General features: G+C 41.9%; 2 protein-coding genes across 10 annotated transcripts in view; one reads left to right on the forward strand and one right to left on the reverse strand.

The window, feature by feature from the left end:
* col9a1c (collagen, type IX, alpha 1c) overlaps positions 1 to 14,030 on the forward strand; it is a 32,045-nt gene extending 18,015 nt beyond the window's left edge. For all 4 annotated transcript variants that reach the window (XM_082520711.1, XM_082520712.1, XM_082520713.1 and 1 more), the window contains 27 exons: positions 9 to 44; positions 147 to 170; positions 261 to 314; positions 2,921 to 2,992; positions 3,354 to 3,392; positions 3,549 to 3,605; positions 4,605 to 4,658; positions 4,829 to 4,882; positions 4,994 to 5,047; positions 5,124 to 5,177; positions 5,282 to 5,335; positions 5,423 to 5,476; positions 5,578 to 5,631; positions 6,195 to 6,248; positions 6,798 to 6,842; positions 6,982 to 7,035; positions 7,166 to 7,219; positions 7,365 to 7,418; positions 8,967 to 9,038; positions 9,118 to 9,153; positions 9,247 to 9,291; positions 9,387 to 9,419; positions 9,728 to 9,874; positions 10,099 to 10,153; positions 10,247 to 10,441; positions 10,904 to 10,990; positions 13,319 to 14,030. In XM_082520711.1, the coding sequence (XP_082376837.1) occupies positions 9 to 44; positions 147 to 170; positions 261 to 314; positions 2,921 to 2,992; positions 3,354 to 3,392; positions 3,549 to 3,605; positions 4,605 to 4,658; positions 4,829 to 4,882; positions 4,994 to 5,047; positions 5,124 to 5,177; positions 5,282 to 5,335; positions 5,423 to 5,476; positions 5,578 to 5,631; positions 6,195 to 6,248; positions 6,798 to 6,842; positions 6,982 to 7,035; positions 7,166 to 7,219; positions 7,365 to 7,418; positions 8,967 to 9,038; positions 9,118 to 9,153; positions 9,247 to 9,291; positions 9,387 to 9,419; positions 9,728 to 9,874; positions 10,099 to 10,153; positions 10,247 to 10,441; positions 10,904 to 10,990; positions 13,319 to 13,521 (1,794 nt within the window). In that variant the 3' untranslated portion in view covers positions 13,522 to 14,030. The remainder of the gene's footprint in view (positions 1 to 8; positions 45 to 146; positions 171 to 260; positions 315 to 2,920; positions 2,993 to 3,353; positions 3,393 to 3,548; positions 3,606 to 4,604; positions 4,659 to 4,828; positions 4,883 to 4,993; positions 5,048 to 5,123; positions 5,178 to 5,281; positions 5,336 to 5,422; positions 5,477 to 5,577; positions 5,632 to 6,194; positions 6,249 to 6,797; positions 6,843 to 6,981; positions 7,036 to 7,165; positions 7,220 to 7,364; positions 7,419 to 8,966; positions 9,039 to 9,117; positions 9,154 to 9,246; positions 9,292 to 9,386; positions 9,420 to 9,727; positions 9,875 to 10,098; positions 10,154 to 10,246; positions 10,442 to 10,903; positions 10,991 to 13,318) is intronic.
* Positions 14,031 to 14,622: 592 nt separating this feature from the next.
* col22a1 (collagen, type XXII, alpha 1) overlaps positions 14,623 to 21,726 on the reverse strand; it is a 68,854-nt gene continuing 61,750 nt past the window's right edge. For all 6 annotated transcript variants that reach the window (XM_082520916.1, XM_082520915.1, XM_082520918.1 and 3 more), the window contains 2 exons: positions 17,888 to 17,965; positions 14,623 to 17,805 (listed from right to left, as the gene is read on the reverse strand). In XM_082520916.1, the coding sequence (XP_082377042.1) occupies positions 17,612 to 17,805; positions 17,888 to 17,965 (272 nt within the window). In that variant the 3' untranslated portion in view covers positions 14,623 to 17,611. The remainder of the gene's footprint in view (positions 17,806 to 17,887; positions 17,966 to 21,726) is intronic.

Genomic DNA, 21,726 nt, shown 5'->3' on the forward strand with positions numbered 1-21,726 from the left:
CATCACAGGGACTTCCTGGCTTTCCTGGACCTCCAGGTCCTGCTGTAAGTGGAAAGAATTCTCATTTAAAGCAACATATGCATATGGAAATGACACTAAATGACGACGATGTGATAAATGCTCCTTCTTCTGTGTCTCCTTTCCAGGGTCCAGCAAGAGAAGGACCTCCTGTATGTGTTTGCTACCGATGTTGATGTTTTGTTTCTCACATGTACATGGCCTTACTGGTGAATTATCTGGTTTCTATTCATGTCTGGCAGGGACCTCCTGGAAAACCAGGAACCCCAGGAGATGAGGGGAACATTGGACCAGAGGTCAGAATGTTTTTGTGGAATAGGTGTACAACATAAAGTCAAGTCCCATAAAAAGAGCTCCCACAGCTTGCTTGTGGAAGCATGTTATTGCAACCCATAGTTGTACTTTATTGCAACAATGATGTTGGTGAGAATTATGACAGGAGCTACACTGTTGAAGCTTGTGCATCAATGCCACGCTGTTTGGGGCAGCCATGTATGAAAATGTGTTTTTGTGGAGGTAGGAGGTAAAATGATTTTGAGACATTACTGCTCCAGCAATGTCTCAACTTCATATTGTCATAAGTTGGCTGTGCGAGCTGTTTATTGTGGACCCAAACACAAGATGCAGGAGTAAACAGGTAATGCTCATAAGTGCAAAATTCCAGGAACACACAAGGAACCAAGCAAGGGAATCCAAAAAGATAGAAATGAACAGGAAGCACGTATTATCAAGGAAACTCAGAGCAGGATGAATGTTAGGGTGTCACGCAGCTATGAGGGATGACACAACAATGAACAAGCGGAGACTGAGGCAATAATAACAGGTAACAGATGGGACACACAGCTAGAGACATAATAAGATGGGTGGAAGTTAAAAGCAGCACAAAACTCAGAGAACGCCCCTTGCCAAAATAAAACAGGAAGTGCAACACGAATCAGCAGGGGGGATAGGATTACCTCGACACAGTGGTAGGATAGAAAGAGCACACAGGTGTGCGTAGAAAGACAAAGATGAGACAGAAGGAGGAAGTGAATAAAAACACAAAGGGAACAAGCTAAAAGATAATGTGAGAGTGACCAAACTAAGAATAGTAGACTCAAATAACCAGACTTGAAAATCAACCATAAAGAACCCACAAAAAAAGGAGGTAAACGAGACTTTAACACAAGGGCACAATAACCAGGAAAGCAAATACGGGTTAACTAAGGAACACAGAAGCCAAAACCAAAGATAACCTCAAAGAATGACTTCAAATAGCAAGAAAAATACAAACAGGAAATGTAATAATACATAACACCAAGAAAAAGAGAATACTACTTTTTAAAGGCAAACAAACAAACCCAGAATAAAAATCAAAAGAATAAAGAACTAACTGAAAACCTTTTAGTACTTTTAAAAGACATCTTATCAGTTCCAAAACAGCCACTACATCAGAGAGGACCTACTCAGCTTAAGAAGTATAGGCCTATCTCTAAGCTTCCATTATTATCGAAAATTCTGGAAAAAGTAGTTGCAGATCAACTTACCACTTTTTTAGAAAAACATGAAATTTATGACAAATTTCAGTCGGGTTTCCGTAAAAGTCACTCAACAGAAACCGCATTACTTAAACTCTCTAGTGACATTATGATGTCAGCTGACTCCGGAGCATCCTCAGTCATGGTTTTGGTGGACTTGACATCTGCCTTTGACACCATTGACCATACCATTCTGATTAACAGGATCCGGGACGTAGTCGGTGTGTCCGGTCTGGCTTTGAAGTGGTTTCAGTCACACCTCTCCAACAGATCTTTTAGTGTTTTTGCGAATCGGTTTATGTCACATTCTAAAGATCTGACATGTGGGGTACCGCAGGGTTCAGTTCTGGGTCCTATTCTTTTTCTTTTGTACATGTTACCTCTAGGACTCTAGGACTCTAGTAAGGCAGTTCCCTGAGGTGTCTTATCACTTCTATGCTGATGATATTCAGCTCTATTGTTCTTTTAAGCTGATGGAAGTCCATAAACTGTCCTCTTTAATTAAATGTTTAGCTTCCATTGAACAGTGGCTTGGTGACAACTACTTACAGTAGAACTCTGAGAAGTCAGAAACATTAATTATTGCCCCCGACAACCAGATATCTCTAATCAAACAGCATCTTGGTTCTCTTGGCTCATCTGTTCACCTGAGCCTCAGGTACCTTGGTGTGATCTTTGATTCTGCCATGTCCCTAGAACAAAACTCTCGCCAGTTAATTAGGAATTGCCTTTTTCAGCTAAGAAACATCTCCAAACTGCGAACTTTGCTGTCTAAATCTGAGTTAGAAATGGTTAGATGGTTGGCTCGCTTAGATTATTGTAACAGTCTTTTTCTTTGTTTGAGCAAAAGGAATCTTGACTGTCTCCAGTTAGTCCAGAATGCTGCTGCAAGGCTTTTAACTAAGACACGAAAAAGAGAGCACATTACACCAGTGTTACGTTCATTACACTGGCTTCCAGTACATTTCAGAATTCATTTTAAAATCTTGGTACTGACTTTTAAAGCTTTGAATTGTGATGCCCCTGCTTACATTTCTGATCTTTTAGAACCCCGCGCTCCCTCTCGAAGCCTGAGATCATCTAATCAAAGGCTGTTGTTAGTCCCTCGAACATATTTTAAAACCAGAGGTGATAGATCTTTTAGAGCGGTGGCCCCCAGGTTGTGGAATGCTCCATCATTACGTTGCCTTGATTGTATTTATTCTTTTAAAAAGCAGCTTAAGACTCATTTATTTAGATTGGCTTTTAATTCGATTTGTGCTGTGTGTTTTATTATTAATGTATTTTATGTATTTCTGTTTTATATTACTGTGAAGCACTTTGTGGTTTTTAGTGCTATATAAATAAATTGATTTGATTTGATTTGATTAAATGTGTTATTGCAGGGTCCACCTGGGCCTAGAGGAGGACCTGGGGTTCCAGGGCCTCCTGGCCCTCCTGGCCCACCAGGGCGTGTGGTAAGAACCTGATCCAACACTGGTTTTATTATCATGTGAGACTTTATTATTTCATACATTTCCTACGTTATATACATACATGGTACAACAGCGCACATGGGGTTGTCTACCAATCAAGGTTGGTGGTTCGATCACCGGTACTTCCAGTCTTAGTTCTTAGCGATGCTAACAGCACACATTGTAACTAGCCCTTTCCTTGCGGACAAATCTCGTCCTGAGCTCAGATCTCTGTATGAAATCACGAGCATGTGATGGTCCCGCATGCAGCCGTCTCTTTTCACACATTCAAATCTGGAACATAGATTTCTGTGAACGTCTAACCCCCTGTGGCTGTTTTAGATCTCACTCTGCTGTGTTTTAGGGACCGCCCGGTGCCAGCAATGAGGGAAGTGGGGAAGCTGTGAGTGTTTTTCTGTCTTATATGCTGCCAAATTTTTCCTGGATGCATGGCAATTGGAGTGGTGACAGTGAATTTGTGACCAGAATGAGTCATGTTAAAAAGAGGCTGGTAACAGCCACGCTTGTTGAGTATCTGACTGGCTGTGTATGTTTATAGTGTCCTGCTGCCTGCCCTGCTGGACCCCAGGGGCTGCCTGGGCTACCAGGGATGAAGGTGAGGAATGTTAATGAAGGATGTTCAGTGATTCAGCTAATTAAAAGCCAAACCAGACATTTAAATTAGTATTCTTGTCAGACTGGGAGAGGTTTTTTAAATGTTTAGGTTATCATGGGACTGCAAAAAATCTTCATTTCTATTCCATCTAATATCATTCTGCAAGGCGTAGCTTTAGACTTAAAGTTTACTTAATAGGCTGTGAAGCTCAACATCTCATCATCCTCAATAAATATGGAATGACTAACATCAATGCATCGATAAGTGTCAGCAAGTCAGCAAGAATGAACTGTAGAAACTCAGACTCTGACGATCAGGTCAGGACATTATCCAGAGTTGTCCTTTCTCACATGTAACTCAAAGAGACTGTATATAAAAGATGGATTCAGATCTCTGGATGTCACTATTGTGCCAGCACCCACTGATTTTTTGATCTTAGCATGACATTAGCCAAATGTTATTTTTTCTGAGCCATATGTCACCATATTTTGATAAGCGAGTGGCGTGCTAATTTGTCAGCTAACATTATCAACCGTGTTTACCAAACGAAGCCCAGATATACATAGCTATAATTAGGGCTGCATGCCACGTTAATAACATAATGGAAATCCACACAACAAAGTTGAAGCATAGAGTTAATGGATAAGCAGACGATTTTATTTAAACCATTTTATTTGTCAAATAATTGCACTGAAACTGCTCCAAAAGGTACCAACAGCAAAAATAAGGACTCCTGTTCAGTGATTTGTTTTAGTGAAGGTGTGGCTTTGCAGACAGCGATCAGCTGCGTATGATTCAGAAAATAATCTGGAAACATTCTGTAGAACCCACAACAGCTTTTGTACCGTGCTGTAAAAATAGATAGATAGATAGATAGATAGATAGATAGATAGATAGATAGATAGATAGATAGATAGATAGATAGATAGATAGATAGATAGATTGATTGATTGATTGATTGATTGATTGATTGATTAATGATGTGATTGTTACCTTTAGGGACACAAAGGTCTGGATGGTGTGCCTGGAAAGGACGGCGTTCCTGGAGAGAAGGTACAAGCAGAGTGAAAACCAGACAGAGCATACAGTACATACAGTAGTTACCTTGTAGCAATGAGCTATGTTTCTCTACCAACAGGATACCAAGAACCATTTGTACACATGCTACAATCCACCTTCACAAAATGTGATGTTAATGTGTTTACACTTGCGGTTTTCCACAGGGGGAATCAGGAAAGCAGGGTCCTCAAGGACCACCAGGTCACATGGGAGATGATGTAGGGAAGCTTCTCCCTTGGTTACACTGTATTAATATTAATGAAATTATGTCTCCCTAAAGATATAAAGTGATAAATATCTACAAAATAAAATCTCTTTTGTCCTTATAGGGACAAAGAGGACCCATCGGAGTCCCTGGAACCGCAGGAGAGAAGGGAGACAGAGTACGTTTAACAGAGATGACACAGACATTTGGACCTTTGTACATGTAAATGAAAGCTAACTCTTCTCCATTCTCAGGGCCCACCTGGCTTCAACGGTGTCCCAGGACCCACTGGTCCTCCTGGAGCTCCTGTAAGCAGTCTTAGTTTGATCAGCTCCACGGCCTCTGATCTTCTGGCATTTGCTCTAAGAGCGAAAAAGGGATGTACTTTAACCTGTAACTAACTTTCTCTCAGGGTGTGGAGGGAATGCGTGGACGTCCGGGTTTGCCGGGGCCTAAAGGCGAAGATGTGAGTCCTGCTCTCTACCTAAGATGATTTATATAACAAATCATAATTCGAAAAGCATTTAAAAAAATGTGATTTGATCTTGTTTAGGGAGCCATGGGAGCTCAGGGATCACAGGGTCCTCCAGGGGAAAAAGGAGATACTGTAAGTAAGCTGGAAGATATAAAGTAGAAGTGGAAGAAAATGGATGAATGGTGAGACATTTATTTTTAGCACAGCATTGCTTAATATATAGTGTTTTTCAGGGAGGGCCTGGAAATAATGGCTTAGATGGAAGTCCTGGAGTTGATGGCGCCAAGGTAACCGTTATCCCCTGTGATCTTTTTACTAATAAAAGTGCATCATACTAAACTAAAACTCAATAATTGTCTGGGAGACATGGAAAGATTGAATTGGATGGGCCTGTTTGTAAAATATACAAGACAGAAATACATCAAATCTACAAGCTAATGGTGACACGTGGCCAAGAAAGGCTGACTCAACCAAAAATCTAAGAGTATACAAGTATTCAGTTAATTAATTAAGAAAGAAGGAAACACATCAAATATTATTATTGCATATTGCTATTAATGTTTGTTTTTATCAGGCTTGAAATGTCTGACAAAAAAATAACGATTAAAAACCCTAAAAACCATGAATTTGTGAATGAAGTGGGGACCGCTGGTCTACAACATATGGTGTCCCCCCCCAAAATTTACCAAATTATTCTGCTGAATGCATCATGGGTGTAGTATGGCGTCCATTGGACTTTTGGCTGGCGCCATGTTGGTTTCTTTGGAAAAATCGTTGAACACACATTAAACAAAAGTAAACTTGTATACCGCATACAACAATCTGTGCACACTTTGCATCTCCTCAACAGGGAGAGCCCGGCACTCCTGGAGCTGTTGGTGTCAGGGGGATTGTGGGTATTCCAGTAAGTCAAACTTAATTTTTGTACATTCTGTTAAACCTGTAATTGAATTATATCCTCTGTGGTTACGATTTCCAGGTGTTAGCGTTTCATTGGGAAGCTAGTGACGCTGGTAAATTAAAGGAGGACGAGCTTCTCTCTGAAGCAACAAAGCTGGTCAGCTAAATAAAACATTAAAGTCAAACAACCTGCAGGAAGGGCAAGGGCACACCTACTGTTGCCTGTAAGGCTGTGAGATGTGACTTGAATGGTAAATGTGAATTCACAAACAGCACAGTAGATAAAAGGACAGTGTTTTTACTATAGGCTGTGTGACTTATTTCCAGTGTGCTTTTACCTAAAGATTTTTATTACTATTGTTTCTCAAACAGTTATAAGTGTTACAAATTGATTTCCTGTTAATGTTAAGCAACGTTTTATGCTACTTCACTGCTATGCTAATTCCCTGATCCCATTTCCTGTTAATGTTATCTATTGCTTCTCACAGAAACAGACGTGAGGCAATGACACAAACATTTTCAGTTTGTTTTCATGACATGTTTTTGTTCCTAGGGTCTGCCAGGGAAGTCGGGAGTAGCTGGAACCCCTGGTGAAAAGGTAATTGGAATAATCATCCATTTAATGAGGCATGTCTTTATAGCACATCCCTAATGTTATTGCAGCTGACAGCTTCAGTAGAACACTCTCTTTGAGGTTTGAGCTGACTTATTCAGTGCAATTCCTGCTGTGGATTTAGGGCAGCACTGGTGCAGAGGGACCTGTCGGACCAGCTGGACTTCCTGGAAAAACTGTGAGATTACGCTACCCACAGAACTCTATCCATGAGCCTCTAATTTTACAGATATTTTTCATCAGTTATCTTGGTTCTGCAAGTGATATTCACACTCATTCAAATTCATTTGGATATTTTTCCCATATAGGGTGGGCCTGGAAAAGATGGAGCAGATGGAAAACCTGGAGATAAAGGAGCAACTGTAAGTTGACATTTTGTCCCCATTGCTTCATGATTTTTTTATTTAAATTAAAAACAAGTCACACTTTTAGACTTTTCAGGTACGTTAGTACCAGCACATTCATGTGCAAACTGAAGTTGAGGTTTTACTGCTTCTTGATGTACAGGGTCAAACAGGAAAACAAGGACCAGTTGGGCCTGCAGGTCCACCAGGAATCCAGGTGAGATCCTGTCCATCCATCCATCTGCTCCCAGCTGGGCATTCCCAGAAAACATTCAAAGAGAAACACACAGGAGCCATCCTGACTATTTGTCTAAACCACTTTAGCTGGCTTCAACCAAAGTGAAGGCGCAGTAGCTCTACTCTGAACTCCATCGATGTGTGTGAGCTCCTCTCTCTATCACTAAGGCGGAGTAAACCCGTTTTAGCTGCTTGATTGGCCTGATGACATCAGTGTTGTCTCATCGTTCAATTCTATGTTCCAGAAGCGAGTCTTTTTGTCTTATTGTCCCAGGCACGCCTTTACAGCTTTACAGAGGAACAGAAACTTTGATGACGTCTCTGGAAGTTCAATTCAATTCAATTTATACAGCGCCAAATCACAACAACAGTCGCCCCAAGGTGCTTTATATTGTAAGGGAGACCCTACAATAATACATACAGAGCAAGCATGAACCACCTGCAGACAGGGCCAAGGAAGACAGGATAAAAGGAAGCTGACATGCTGTGGAAGAGAGACTGAGATTAATAACAAGTATGATTCAGTGCAGAGAGGTCTATTAACGTTAGGGGTGGGTTTTGATTATCGATTTATCGATTGCAATCAATTCTAGCTTGGATAACGTGATATCGATTCATTAAAATCCTGAATCAATTTTTAAATATAAATTCATTTTGCCCGAAACGCCAGAATCTCAGGTTAAACCTCCAAAAATTTCGACAACCAACAAAAACTTTAAACAGTAAATGACAGCAGTACACGGATTCTGCACAAAGACGTAAACACAACAAAGCGCGGACCCGGCGCATCAGAATCAGTGAGACGTCTGCTTTCTCACCATGGACATGCTGTCGGGACTGAAAGCCGACAGCTCACTGATTCTGATGCGTCGGCGGCTCCGCTCTTTGTGTTTGTCTTTTTTGCGCTCGATTCTGAAGCTGCAGGTTTGATCTCTCTCCAAACAACATTGACTGAACCAGCAGCAGAAGAAGATCCAAACTAGCTTCACGTTTCGCTTCACATAAACATCGTCATGAATTCCCTCTTACTTTTGCTGTTTTGCTTCCACCACGATAAAAATCACACTTCATGCAGAGCTCTCCGTCTTTCTCTCTCTGTTTTCTGCATTATTCACTTGCTTATTACCCACCAGTCTACCGTTGTGTACAGAGCTGTCTGCCACTGTTTTTTTTTTTTTTTTTTACTTTTTTAAATTATGCAAAATTGCAAAATGCTCAGCTGTGTCTTTAATAAAACCTCTGTAACTTTGCTCTGTTTCACTTCAGCAGCATCAGGTAATGTTCAGATGTTGATTTATGGTTTTCTTTCTTCTTTGTTCTACTGCAGAGTATTTTTATCTGCAGCCTAAATGGAGATGTGTCTGTAACAGCTAATGATGAAGAGTTAGTTTCTGCAAAATTCACAAATGACATCATGTAAAAAGGTGAATCAGAGCAGGTGTTAGGGGTGGTAAAACAAAGCTACTTCAGCTGTCTCAACCCTGTTGCTCTGAACACACAGACATAAATATGTTTGTTGTATTTTCAGGGTGAGAAAGGAGCTAAAGGTAACCCCGGCGCCAAAGGACTGAAGGGCCATACTGGGCACAAAGGTGATCTGGTGAGACAAATTTCATTCTTTACCAAAGCTTAGAAATCTTATAATAAGAGTTTAGTGAAGAACATAATGTGTTGTTTAGGGACCTGTTGGACCAGTAGGACCGAAAGGAAGTCAGGTGAGTAATATTGTAATTTCCAGTTTATCTGCAAATGAACCTTAACGGTTCGTCCAGTAATTTGACTTTTTTGCTCAATCTGTTGTAAAACAGGGGGACAGAGGAATGCAAGGAGATCCTGGGATAAAGGGAGACCAGGTATTTGACTCATATGCTTAATTAAATGCAACAAAAATGTATTTTCTGTCGCTGGATTTGAGAGATGTTGATTTATCTTTATGTGTGTGTCTCAGGGCCCTCCTGGTGTTCATGGAATCAAAGGAGAGGTATGCATAAACAGTTGTCTGCTATAAAAGCTTGCCTAAGGAGCTTTTTACATGGAAAGTGTTTCATGACTTCTAACATTGCAAGCTTGGATTGTATATACAAACAAACAATTTAGAGCATTTGAATAGGTACTACAATCAATTCCCACCTTAGCATATGGTATAAAAAGCTTACAGAATGTTATTGAAGCTATTCGAACACTGAGTTGTGTATTGTTCTGGCACACAAGCTATCTTAGCTGATAGGGGCAGTATCCTACTGCTGACACATACAGCCTTGGTTCATAATGATTCGTTTTCACCATTAGCGTGGGGAGAAGGGCCAAAGAGGAGTTACAGGAGCCGATGGCAGACCAGGCCAGCCAGGACACGAGGGTTTGACGGGTCCAATGGGAGCTCGAGGGCTGGAAGGAGAGCCGGGCCTTCCCGGAGCACCAGGCCCGAGAGGTCTACCTGTAAGTGACACATTTAACCAGTATATGAAATGCATACACTTAAACCACATAGCAGACATGCTAGTGGTTCTAGAGATGGCAGCACCTGATCCACCAGTTTGGTTTGGAATAATCTCAGCAATTATTTCTAACGAATGAAACTGACAGAAACAGTGCAAATGCAACTGTTGGCTGCATCAACCCTTTGCAGTAACTTTGCAGTAATAGTATTCGTGATTTCACAGGGGCCAAAAGTGAGTGACGAGAAGCTTCGGGAAATGTGTTCAGCTGTTGTTGAAGGTGCCGTTTGTTCACCTTAATAAAACCTCACATTGAACCCAATGAAGGGTTGAGCAGTTAAATATTAAAACCTATTTGTTGTAATTCATTTAGAGCAATTAGCTGAATTTATGAAAGAACTCTCAAAAAAGCCAGCAGCCATTGGTGCCCCTGGTACTCCTGGACCTGCAGGTCTTCCTGGACTCCCTGGACCAGCTGGAGCTGCAGGAGCAGCAGGAGCTCCAGGCCCAATGGGTCCCAAAGGGCCTCCAGGCTACTTTGGACTTCCAGGCGCACCAGGACAAAAAGGTCAGTATGGCATTTCAAATGTTTTCACCTTTAGTAAAAACTGAGCCTCGGTTTTTAGCATCCTTTACTTACAGCTGTAAGTGGGTTGTTCATTATGTATGCGTTTCACCCACACCATGACAGATAAGCTGCGAGGCTGTGATAGCCTTTTGCTTCTTCTTTATTTTCTTGGAGACCTTCCAATCCTAGAGTGGCTGTAGTGGAAAAAATTAAATGAAGCCTTTAGAGAAAACAATGCTGTCAGCTCTGGCAGTATGCCTTTGTCTTTGCCAAAGCAAACGCTGAAAGACGTTATGCAGAGAGCTCTGAGGATGGAAGAGAGTCACTGATGCATAACATTATACAATCAATGATGCACTAAACAGGGCGGAATCAGAGTGGAGTCATTAAGTTTCCTAATTACGTGCCTATAGCTGTGCCTCTCCATTTCATCTCAGCATCAATGTGCGTGTCCCTGTGCAGGTGATGCCGGGGAGAGGGGAGACAAGGGAGACAGGGGAGAGGATGGTGTGGGAATCAAAGGAAGCCAAGGCGCACCAGGTGCACCAGGTAAGGATTCTTGTTGTAATTAGAGCAGAGCGCTGGTCACAGTAAACAGGGGGTCTTCGAAATGTCAAACTGAGCTAAAAACTGACTTTAATTTTTAATTCTCATTAAAAGTGCAGTTTTTGTAGCACGTTAGAGAGATAGCCCTCACATATAAATATATATATATATACTGTACTGTATAAAAGTCATTCAACTTGCTCAAATACAGGCTTTATCTCACAGCAGGACAATTTATTTGTCAGATCATTCCATTTAAAATGCTCCACAAATCACCAACAGAAAGTACCACAGTGTAGTGACCACTATAGAGCTCCGCTGTGGGGCTCTGGAAGTAAAGATTTCATAGGGATTTTGATATTTAGCCATTATTTTATAGCCGTCCAAAGCTGTTGTATTACTTGAACTGATAGTAGACGCATAAATCTAATTGACATCAACCTTGTTTTTTAAAAATGCAATGTGAAATGTCGTAGAAAAAATAGTTTGTTACTTTATTTAAAAAAGACCCTCAATAAAGCTTCGATAGCTCGCTATTCATCACTGATCAAGGACAACAGTAACAACAGCAGAGAGTCAGGGCTCTGTTGGGCCAACTATTCTTTTAACTATTCCTTTAAGTAGCAATGACTTCATTCATTTCTTTACAAATAAAATTTTAAGCAGTAAAGAAAACATTACTGTTATTCGCAGCCTTTCATCTGATGTACCATTAAGTACAGCAACTTTAATATGTTTTCATCTGTTAACAGGCCACAGGTTGTACCGCCGGCTTTTAAAGTGGTGATAATTAAACTACTTACAAAGCCCAACCTCAGATGTAAAGATCCCAGCCTTTACCTACTAGTTTGGCGTCCTCGGCACTGGAAAGAACAGCTGAGCCTAGTTCTTGTAAAAGGAAGTTTTTCCAAGTGGAAGCTGATGGGGCGTTTCTGATTGTTGTTCCATTGTAAGGTCTTTACCTTACAGAATAAAGCACCTCGAAGCAACTTTTGTGAAATTGAAATTGAATTGAAAAGTCCTACTCTACCCAAAAACTGACATCTCTGCAACATCTCCTTTTGGTGGAGCAGTTACTATGGAAACCAGAAAATTTCAGGTTGACTAAACTGCAAGAACGGTTAATACAGCGAGTTACAGAGCGCTGTACTTACTGAGAGCTAGGCCATACTTTACCACACACACAATTACACTGTTATAATTCAATATATACACAACAATGAAAAGGATACCATTTAAGAAGGTTAGAAGACATTGCTCTGGAAACTGGGATTTGCAATGGATTATGGGATGAGTAGTTCCTTCACCACTAAAAGTAATTGTTTACACAATCTTATACCTTTTCCTGTTTTTTTTTTATTAGTATTTTTATCCAGGGAGGGGCAGCCTCTCTCAAAGTAGCAAAAGTATATTGTTTAGGGTCATACTAAGACAGGATGTTTCTAATTGTACCAACATTTATGCCAGTGAAAGACACAACGTACTAGAGACTTGTTTAATGTGTGCATCAAAGAACGAGTGAGTCTCAAATACCAGCTGAGCCAGATCAGCTGATTTAGTGTAAAACCTGAAAACACGACCTGGTGTAACAAATGTCGATAATGCTTCTTTTTTCTTTTGCTTGCCTGTTAGCCCATCATCTTATTTTTTAAACTGGAAAGATCCCAGTTCACCCCGTCCATGCTAGATATCTGAGAGAAGTTATGTGAAATATACTTTAAAATGAATGAAGGATGATTTCTGTGAGATATGGATCACATATGGATCACGTGTGTGTGGCTGTTTTAGTAGGTTGTTAATGTGCACCCGCAGTTTGACTTGTCTTAGTGTTGTGTCATTCATATTCAGATATTGACCACTTTATTCCTGGAATCCTAGAATTAAATGAACAGATGGTTAGGGTTAAGAAAGGGGAAGGTTCTACATTATACTGTTCTATGTGGTAATATGTGGTGATGAGATTAGTGTGTAATATTATAAAATGTAACAAAAGAAAAGTTTAAAAAAAAGAAGAAGGTATAACATAGTTTTATCTAAATATCGAAACTGCACATCATCCACACCTTTATGTCTTTAAGGCATGGCTGTAACTTAACTAAATCATTTGTGTCGTCTACTTTCATAGATAAATATACCTGGATGCCATCTGCATAGCAGTGGTTATTTACCTATTGCCTTTATAAACTGCCAAAGAGTAGCATGTGTGACATGAAAAGTATTGTTCCTGGTGCAGAAGCCACTATATCTGACTTTTGCAGATATGGTTTCTTTACAAAATACCATTTTTCACTTTAAGTTGACATAATACTTAACATGTTTTTGTTTCCTCAGGTGCAACCGGCGCCCCCGGCATTGGAAAGGATGGTAGAAACGGAGACCGTGGTGAGACAGGTAGTCCTGGTATCCCTGGACCTGTTGGTCCAAGGGGGCTCCCAGGGTCTCCTGGCTTTTGTGACCCATCAACCTGTATAGGCAGACATCCTCCACTTTATATGGTTGGTGGGAAGAAATCCATTGGCTACAAAAACCCATGACACACCCCAAGCTCACTGAAACACTCCAAATCTCATCCTGCCAGTGACCACATTTCAGGACTTGTCAAAGCACGGTGATCTTTGGAAGTCTCCATCTGAACCACGGAACGAAGAGACGGACAGGGAAACAGAAGTGAGGCACAATTGGAGATTACTGGACAGATGTTAACTAACCCAACATTCAAAAACCGCTGTTACTCATCCTGGAGCAACTTCTGACTGATGGCAGGTCCAGGGCACACAAGTCACCCACCACAGTCATTCAATATCAATTCTGCTCTTTTAGCTAATATTAAAGTCTATTATGTGACCCATATTGAAGCGATCATGAGCCAATCTTATAGTGAAGCTAGGTTTTACAAAAAAAAAAACCAAAACCTGATACTAACATCAGACATGAGATTATATCTTCAACCTGCTATTTAATTTAGGATCATACATTTGTTCCCCTCATTTTGTCAAATCGATGATCTTGTTCAAATGCTGCAATAAAGTGTTGTGTTTTGAAAGTGTGCCATCATGAAATTCCACAGCCTTTTTTGTCCAGACAAAGAGTCCCCGGGTTATTATGGATATAATGTTGATTCAGCAAGGCATTTCACAGTTGCCTGGTTACAAAGGAAAGTCAACACCATCCTCACCTCTGTCTGCACAACACAAATACACTCACAGATCAAATATGACTTTTATGTAAGCGGTTAGGAAGGAGTCGGCATAGGAGCCATTCCAAGGACAACCCTTTCATCTAACAGATGTTATCGTGGCTCGGAGACATCGTGTTTATAGATGTGTACTGTAAGTGAATGGATGCTCAAGGTTCATGAAGCTTGGTATAGGAGAAGAGTGCAGCATGATTTCTATAATCAGGTTTAGACATAAAACATGATGGATGTCTCTGTCTTGGAATTGATTATCATGCATTAGTGACAGAGCAGGGCTGGAGCTCTTGAATGAATAACATAAACATTTTCATTGTAAAGAGATGAACATTCAATGAAACCGAATGGGTCTGCTTGTATTTCAGCATTACGTGAAAGAGCACGAGTACTGGCTTTTCAAATGACGAGGCAAAAGTCCGAGTTATAAAATGAATCTGTTCCAGTCTTTATTATACAGTACAGGTGTGGTTCGAATACTTACAATATGCTACTACTTTAAAATATCTTAGCACCGATTTATCAGGAAAATTTGGGAAAGGGTTGATAAAATGCAGTTAATTCATTACAACATGATTCTATTTGATCAAATCCTGATTAATTTAGCAGTATAACAGTACAAGTTACAGCCTCTATGCATTACAAATACTCTCCCTCACCAACGCTGATGCAACATCTGCTGATGTAACTGTAACGACCATTTACAAAACCACCAGACAGGTGGTTTGTTGCAATTTACAAATCGTTCAGTGGCAAATATGGGATAGGGAACATATGGAAATGGTAGAAAGTGCAGGTCACATAGAGCCATGTTGATTCTACACAGAATGCATGTTTTTGAAATTGCTGTCATGTACCGAAACTCTTAACTATAAGAGCTGCTCTGAAGGCACTGGTGGAGTAAAAGCTGAGACAAAAATAAGGAACAGGGTTAGCTTAGCATTTCTAAGTTAGCTATTTAGTCTACAGTTATGAATGACTCATTTTGGGGTATTAATGCAAGATAAATTCAAGCTAGCTGAATATCTAATCCTGCCAGAACCATGAACTAATGAACAAAATACGTAATTTTTAATTAGTTTAATGTTGCAGACATATGCAACAGCTACAGTAATATGTCAGACTTCTGGATTGAAGGATCCACAATCATGCCAGGGTTTAAACTCTGTGCTTGTAGCCGCACCAGTCAAAATGAACATTGCTTCCACATCTGAAAGTGAAGCCAGTGTGGAAGTGTCTTATACATGGATTCTTTGTCAGCGTATGGCTGCAAAAAGGTCCAGTTGTAAGGAAAGTCTATGAGGAAAATGACCTTACTGCTCACTTCATGACCTCCTTTAAGATGTTGATAATGAGTGTGCAGTCTCAATCTCTGGTTTACAGCCTTCTGCACACATGACATATATATTGTAATTTGCATTATAGAAAGAAACCAAGATAAAGCAGAGCGTGCCGTAAGGAATCGCCTACCCTGTTACTGAGAAGACACTGCTATATTTCTAAAAGTGATACAAAGGCTTTGCAAACTTGGCATCACCATGGCTATAATCTACAGTTTGCATCTACAGGCCTGTGCTAGATGGTTCATCCAATCATCTGCCAGGTAGTTTTCAAGAACGTGCAAGTTTTCCCCACAAAGACCGGAAGCTTTGTCTAACACGTGCGCTCTCTGTGGCTAGCTACACTGGCTGCTTGCTAGCTTTCAAGGCTAGGAACGCCCCTCTGGCACTGATACATTTTGCGAAGCTATATTTGATTGCTTGTGGAGTAAACATTTTTCTATTTGCAATATGACAATGATGTATTTCCATTTTCCAAAACTGACAGACTAACTTTAACTCAACTGTTTATGAAAACGGCTCTGTCTTCACTCTCTTCATAAATGATCTTGTGTTATGTAACCTGAGACAGAGATAATGACAAAGTATAATCAGCCATTAGATCATACTGTAAGATCTGTCAAGCTCACATTCAGATGCTTTTATTCGTCTTTATTTGAAGGAGTTTCTTTGTTCTTTTAAAACGAACATTATTTTTAATTGGTTCTAGATAACCAAGGTGTCTGAGGTTGGGAGGAACTCTAATTGGTCCGTGAGGGACATAAGATAAAGGGATTGTTCAAACTGTTACCACAACAGTCCGATCATCAAGATGCAAGAGATTGGCTCTCCAGTTTCAGGTTTCAGGGTACAAATAAGAACAGTGTGTGTTTTAGAGCAGGCCAGAGCTACAGGCACTTAATAAGCATCACAGAGACAGAGAGGAAGTGACAGGTTTAGGGAAAGCGGAGTGAAATAGGCCGCTTTTCAAGAAAGGTGAACAAAGGCTGCAATTACACCACCTCCTCAAAGCTGTTTGCTGTTCAGGTCTATGTGTAGCTCAGAGAGAGTGACCGGAGCCGCTTCATTAAACATGAAAGCACAAATCTAACAGCGACACTGTTTGCTGTCTCATCTTCTGGAACAAATCATTACATGGCATATATTCATGGTCAAAAGAGCAAACTTAAATGAAGTCCTTACAAAAACACAAAAAAACCCTAGATATCCACCCTTAAATGTCACATGCACAAATACAAACAAGACTTCTGGAATGAAATCCTTCAAATCTCACCAAAGCATGAAATGACATTGCAGAGATGCTAATTTGTGGGTTGTGACAAAGAGGCCATTCCTGCCGCCTTCAGTTTATTCCCAGAATAAAATCGTGTTTCCTACCTGTCTAAATGAACCAAACAAACTGCACTATTTTAAAGGCGCATTTCTCTAAAAGACATTTTATTTTTCCGTTTGTTTTTGCATCCGTGTGTCACCAAAAACAAATGCGATATAACAACATACATGCTGCTGTGGATGAAATGCAATTGATTCATCACTTGAACCGACACAAAACCCACTGCTGCTGTTTGCATCTCACCGTCTGCCACCGTTTTCTCCCAATCAATGGCCGGAAAAGTGACACTGAGTAATTACTGCGACTGTGTCAGTCACTGACTCAGTGAGCAGTGAATGACACGTGCTACCTGATGCTAACTTGTGAAGGGTGGCTGATGCAGAACGGTGTGAGGCAAGCAGCGAAGCACCTGACTGAGATGATTACTGATGAAATGATATAATATCGAATAGCAGGATCTTTACTCCTGATGTTCGGGCCGTGCCATCCGTGTTATCTTCCTATATATTTACAGGAAGCATGCAAGTGAGGGAAAAAAAACTAGCTGCCCTCTTTATCCCATATTAGATCAGAAAGAAACTCCCACGTTGCTTAATCCCCATCCATCCCGAGCGTCGTACCAAAATCAAAACATAGAATCTGACCGGCAGCACCTGTGGCTTCAGCCGTCTGTACTGAGGTTAACAAAAAAAAAAAGTTCTTGATTCTTGATTAAGTTCATAAATACAGCTGGTCTCCCAACTCTGCTTGGCTCTTCTTCTTTAAGTCCCCTTCACATTTTTGTTGTGGGGCCGTTGTGCCAGGCTGGCATAGTAGGCACACTGGGTTGGGTCGCACTGGCCAGCAGGGCCCGGAGGTCCAGGCTGACCGTGGGGGCCAGGGTTTCCTGGCTCTCCTTGGGCTCCGGCTTGTCCCGGGCTTCCGTCTTTGCCGTAACCAGGCATACCTGCTGGGCCTGGAACCGGAAGTAGAGCATTAAGGAAACTTATTAGAACTGGACCAGCTCTTCTAAGAGTCAGAGTATGTAAAATCCTTACCTATGGGTCCAGCAGGACCTGGCTCTCCTCTTTCACCAATCCCGGGGTCTCCCTTCTCTCCCGTTGCTCCTTTCTCACCTGACACATACACAGGAACAGAAACAGAATGAACAACGTTTATCAGTTTTAAGGCGAGGATGTGGTTCTCTCCTGCATTAAGCAGCTCAATTCATCACAGATTCTCATACATTTACATATTTGTTCAGTTTCAGCCGTTAGATGTCTAAACCAGCGTGAAATATGGTCAGAGGCTGCTGCTGTGTGAAGCAGGTAGGGTGCTGCAGTGAACATCATGTTCTCATTATGCCTGCATCATCAAAGGGGTGAAAATGAAGCAAATCAAAGAGGAGGGGACTGCTGTCAGAATAAACCACTAAAACTCTGCAAGTTACGACTGGAAACATTTAAGGACGACAAACTAGAACAGACATTTATCACAGTTTCCAGACATTGCACAGACTAAATAACTTCATTAAACAAGATCATAAACACCTCCAACCGGTGGCAGCAGATAGCCCCGCCCCTCCCTGAGTCTGGTTCTGCTGGAGGTTTTTTCCTGTTTAAAGGGAGTTTTTCCTTCCCACTGTTGCCAAAGTGCTCACAGGGGGTCATATTCTGACTCTGATTCTGACATGATTGAGGGGTTTCTCTCTGCACCTTGAGACAACTGTTGTTGTGATTTGGTGCTGTGTAAATAAAATTGAATTGAATTGTTTTCCAAAAGAGAATATATATTTTTAATTTGTGTGACCACGGCTTTCTGCCTAGTCACAATATAGTCAAAGTCTAAACCTGTGTTTGAATTCTCTTCTGATATTTCTTCTTCGCTCTCAGACTGAACTCCCACCAGAGCTGTCTTACGCACATTTACCTTTAGTTTAATTAAACGTGCATTTTGCCAACTTTCTTTCCTGGCTTCAAATAAGATGAACTTTATTAATACAGTCGCTCTTCTCCAGTCTTACTGTCCAAAACATTTAAGGCCCTCACACTCCAGCTCTTTTCCTCCTACACTCTCACCACTGCTTTGTCTGCAGCAGCTGTGTTACTTTCAAGTCTGTAATGTGTATTTAACTCTTTTTCCACCTAATATTACAGGTTTATCTTACTTTGTAAACATCAGCTACTCTGTTTCCAGCACACTTTCCATATTCACGATTGGTCAGATGATTTTGCTGCTGCGTTACAAGTTGATCACCAGTTTTGTGCGACCTTTTTCCTGATTGTAATTGTGAATCAGCTAATGGAACGATACGCTGGGCATGCTGAACTCGCTTCATCGTACAGGACTCTGCTCCCAGGTTTAAATTTATGGATATGTTGGTTTGACAACTAAACAAAAAGCTGCTTTGAAGAACGAAAAAAGCTGATCAGCTCCCACAGGATCAAACAGCATACTGACTCTGTATTACAGCCAGTCTGCTAGTTTATGACAGTACTGCATCGGCTTTAGAATGACTGCAATGACCTCAGTAGATAAAAATCCACTCAGGCTTGTATACCATTAATTTTAAACAGGATGCACGCAGTGATTCAGGCATTTAGCGTCTACAAACCCGTCAGCTTCTTTCTTTTTTCTCTTTCTCAGGAGACATTTTGACATGTCACAGCAGGGTGAACGCAGGCAGGATTGATCGGATTAACTATGTCCTGTTTACGCCGTCACAGGCAGGAAAGAAGGCCACTATGAAGGCCACAGCGACACTAGCTTGTGTAAAAGGAGCAGGGTCAGAATTCGCGTTACACCTGTGGTTACCTGATAATGTCATGTTGAAACAGCTGCTGTGAAGACGGCATGCACAACTTTTGTCTCAGGGAGCCCTAAGATGAAAGTTTAAAGGAGCAGCTGGTGTGAGGTGCACAAACGCAGACAGGACGAAGTCTCAACTCAACCACCGCTGTTCCACTCTCTCTCAGTCTCTGACATGAAATCTCTCTGGACCTCATCAGTGACTTAACAAGCACAAAAAAGGATTTTTTTTTAAAAAATCCCACACTACATAATCCATCCATTTCTCACTTTAAGTTTTTATTTCATTCCCATTTGTTCTGTTATCTTCTCGTAGTTTAGCCCCATGCAGGAGTTTGACTTCTTTCTCCTCTGACATGCTGAAAGAAGCTCTACAGAGAAGAATGTAGAAACAGTGTAACAGTCACAACTGTGTCTCTTTAAGACAACCCAAGTTAATGTTTAGTGATGTCACTAGTATGTGTCACTGCCCTCTGTACGATGTGGGAGAAACGTGCTTGCACATGGACGTATAGACTGAGATGGACCTCATATCTTTACCTCCCTAACTCAAAGTAATATTACGGGTTGTATGAACACTGCTCGCTTCGTGTATGACAAGACTGCAGCCGTTCAACCGGGCCTTGTAAGGTTAGTGAAGAGTGTGTTTATTAAAGGAGAAGCACTGTGGAATTCCTAGTACCAGTGTCATCGGGAGTTTTTGACTGCAGCCTCCTCTCAACCACTGAATACAACCCACGTTACAGCAGGTCTAACTCTGTGTACCTCAAAGGAATTATTATCTGACATTCTAAATACCTAGATATTACTAATAACTGTTTTAAACTAGGAGGAACAATGCGGTTTTCGTCCTGGTCGCGGAACACTGGACCAGCTCTTTCTCCTCTCCAGGATACTTGAGGGTGCATGGAGTTTGCCCAACCAGTCTACATGTGTTTTGTGGACTTGGAGAAGGCATTCGACCGTGTCCCTCGGGGTGTCCTGTGGGAGGTGTTGCGGGAATATGGGGTGTCTGGCCCATTGCTACGGGCCATTCGATCCCTATACAACCGTTGTAAGAGCTTGGTTCGCATTGCCGGCAATAAGTCGGACTCGTTCCCGGTGGGTGATGGGCTTCGCCAGGGCTGCCCTTTGTCTCCGGTTCTGTTCATAATTTTTATGGACAGGATTTCTAGGCGCAGCCAAGTGGCGGAGGGCTTTCGCTTTGGTGGCCTCAGAATCTCATCTCTGATTTTTGCAGATGATGTGGTTCTGTTGGCTTCATCGGGTGAGGGCCTCCAGCTCGCACTGGAACGGTTCGCAGCTGAGTGTGAAGCAGCGGGAATGAGGATCAGCACCTCCAAATCTGAGGCCATGGTTCTCAGCCGGAAAAGGGTGGAGTGCCCACTCCGGGTCGGGGATGAGTTCCTGCCCCAAGTGGAGGAGTTCAAGTATCTCGGGGTCTTGTTCGCGAGTGATGGGAGAAGGGAGCCGGAGATCGACAGACGGATTGGGGCTGCAGCTGCAGTAATGCGGACGCTGCACCGGTCCGTCGTGGTGAAGAGGGAGCTGAGTGTAAAAGCGAAGCTCTCAATTTACCGGTCGATCTACGTCCCTACCCTCACCTATGGCCACGAGCTGTGGGTAGTGACCGAAAGAACGAGATCGCGGATACAAGCGGCAGAAATGAGCTTCCTCCGAAGGGTGGCTGGCCTCTCCCTTAGAGATAGGGTGAGAAGTTCGGCCATCCGGGAGGGGCTCAGAGTAGAGCAGCTGCTGCTCCACATCGAAAGGAGCCAGCTGAGGTGGTTCGGGCATCTGACAAGAATGCCCCCTGGGCGCCTCCTGGGTGAGGTGTTCCAGGCATGTCCCACCGGGAGGAGGCCCCGGGGCAGACCCAGGACACGCTGGAGAGATTATATCTCTCGGCTGGCCTGGGAACGCCTTGGTATTCCCCCAGATAAGCTGGAGGAGGTGGCTGGGGAGAGGGAGGTCTGGGCCTCTTTGCTTAGGCTGCTGCCCCTGCGACCCGGCCCCGGACAAAGCGGATGAAGATGGATGGATGGATGGATGTTTTAAACTATATATCTCCACCACCCCTTCATCTACC

This window comes from Aulonocara stuartgranti (genome assembly GCF_965226115.1).
Source record: "Aulonocara stuartgranti genome assembly, chromosome: 22".
NCBI lineage: Eukaryota > Metazoa > Chordata > Actinopteri > Cichliformes > Cichlidae > Aulonocara > Aulonocara stuartgranti.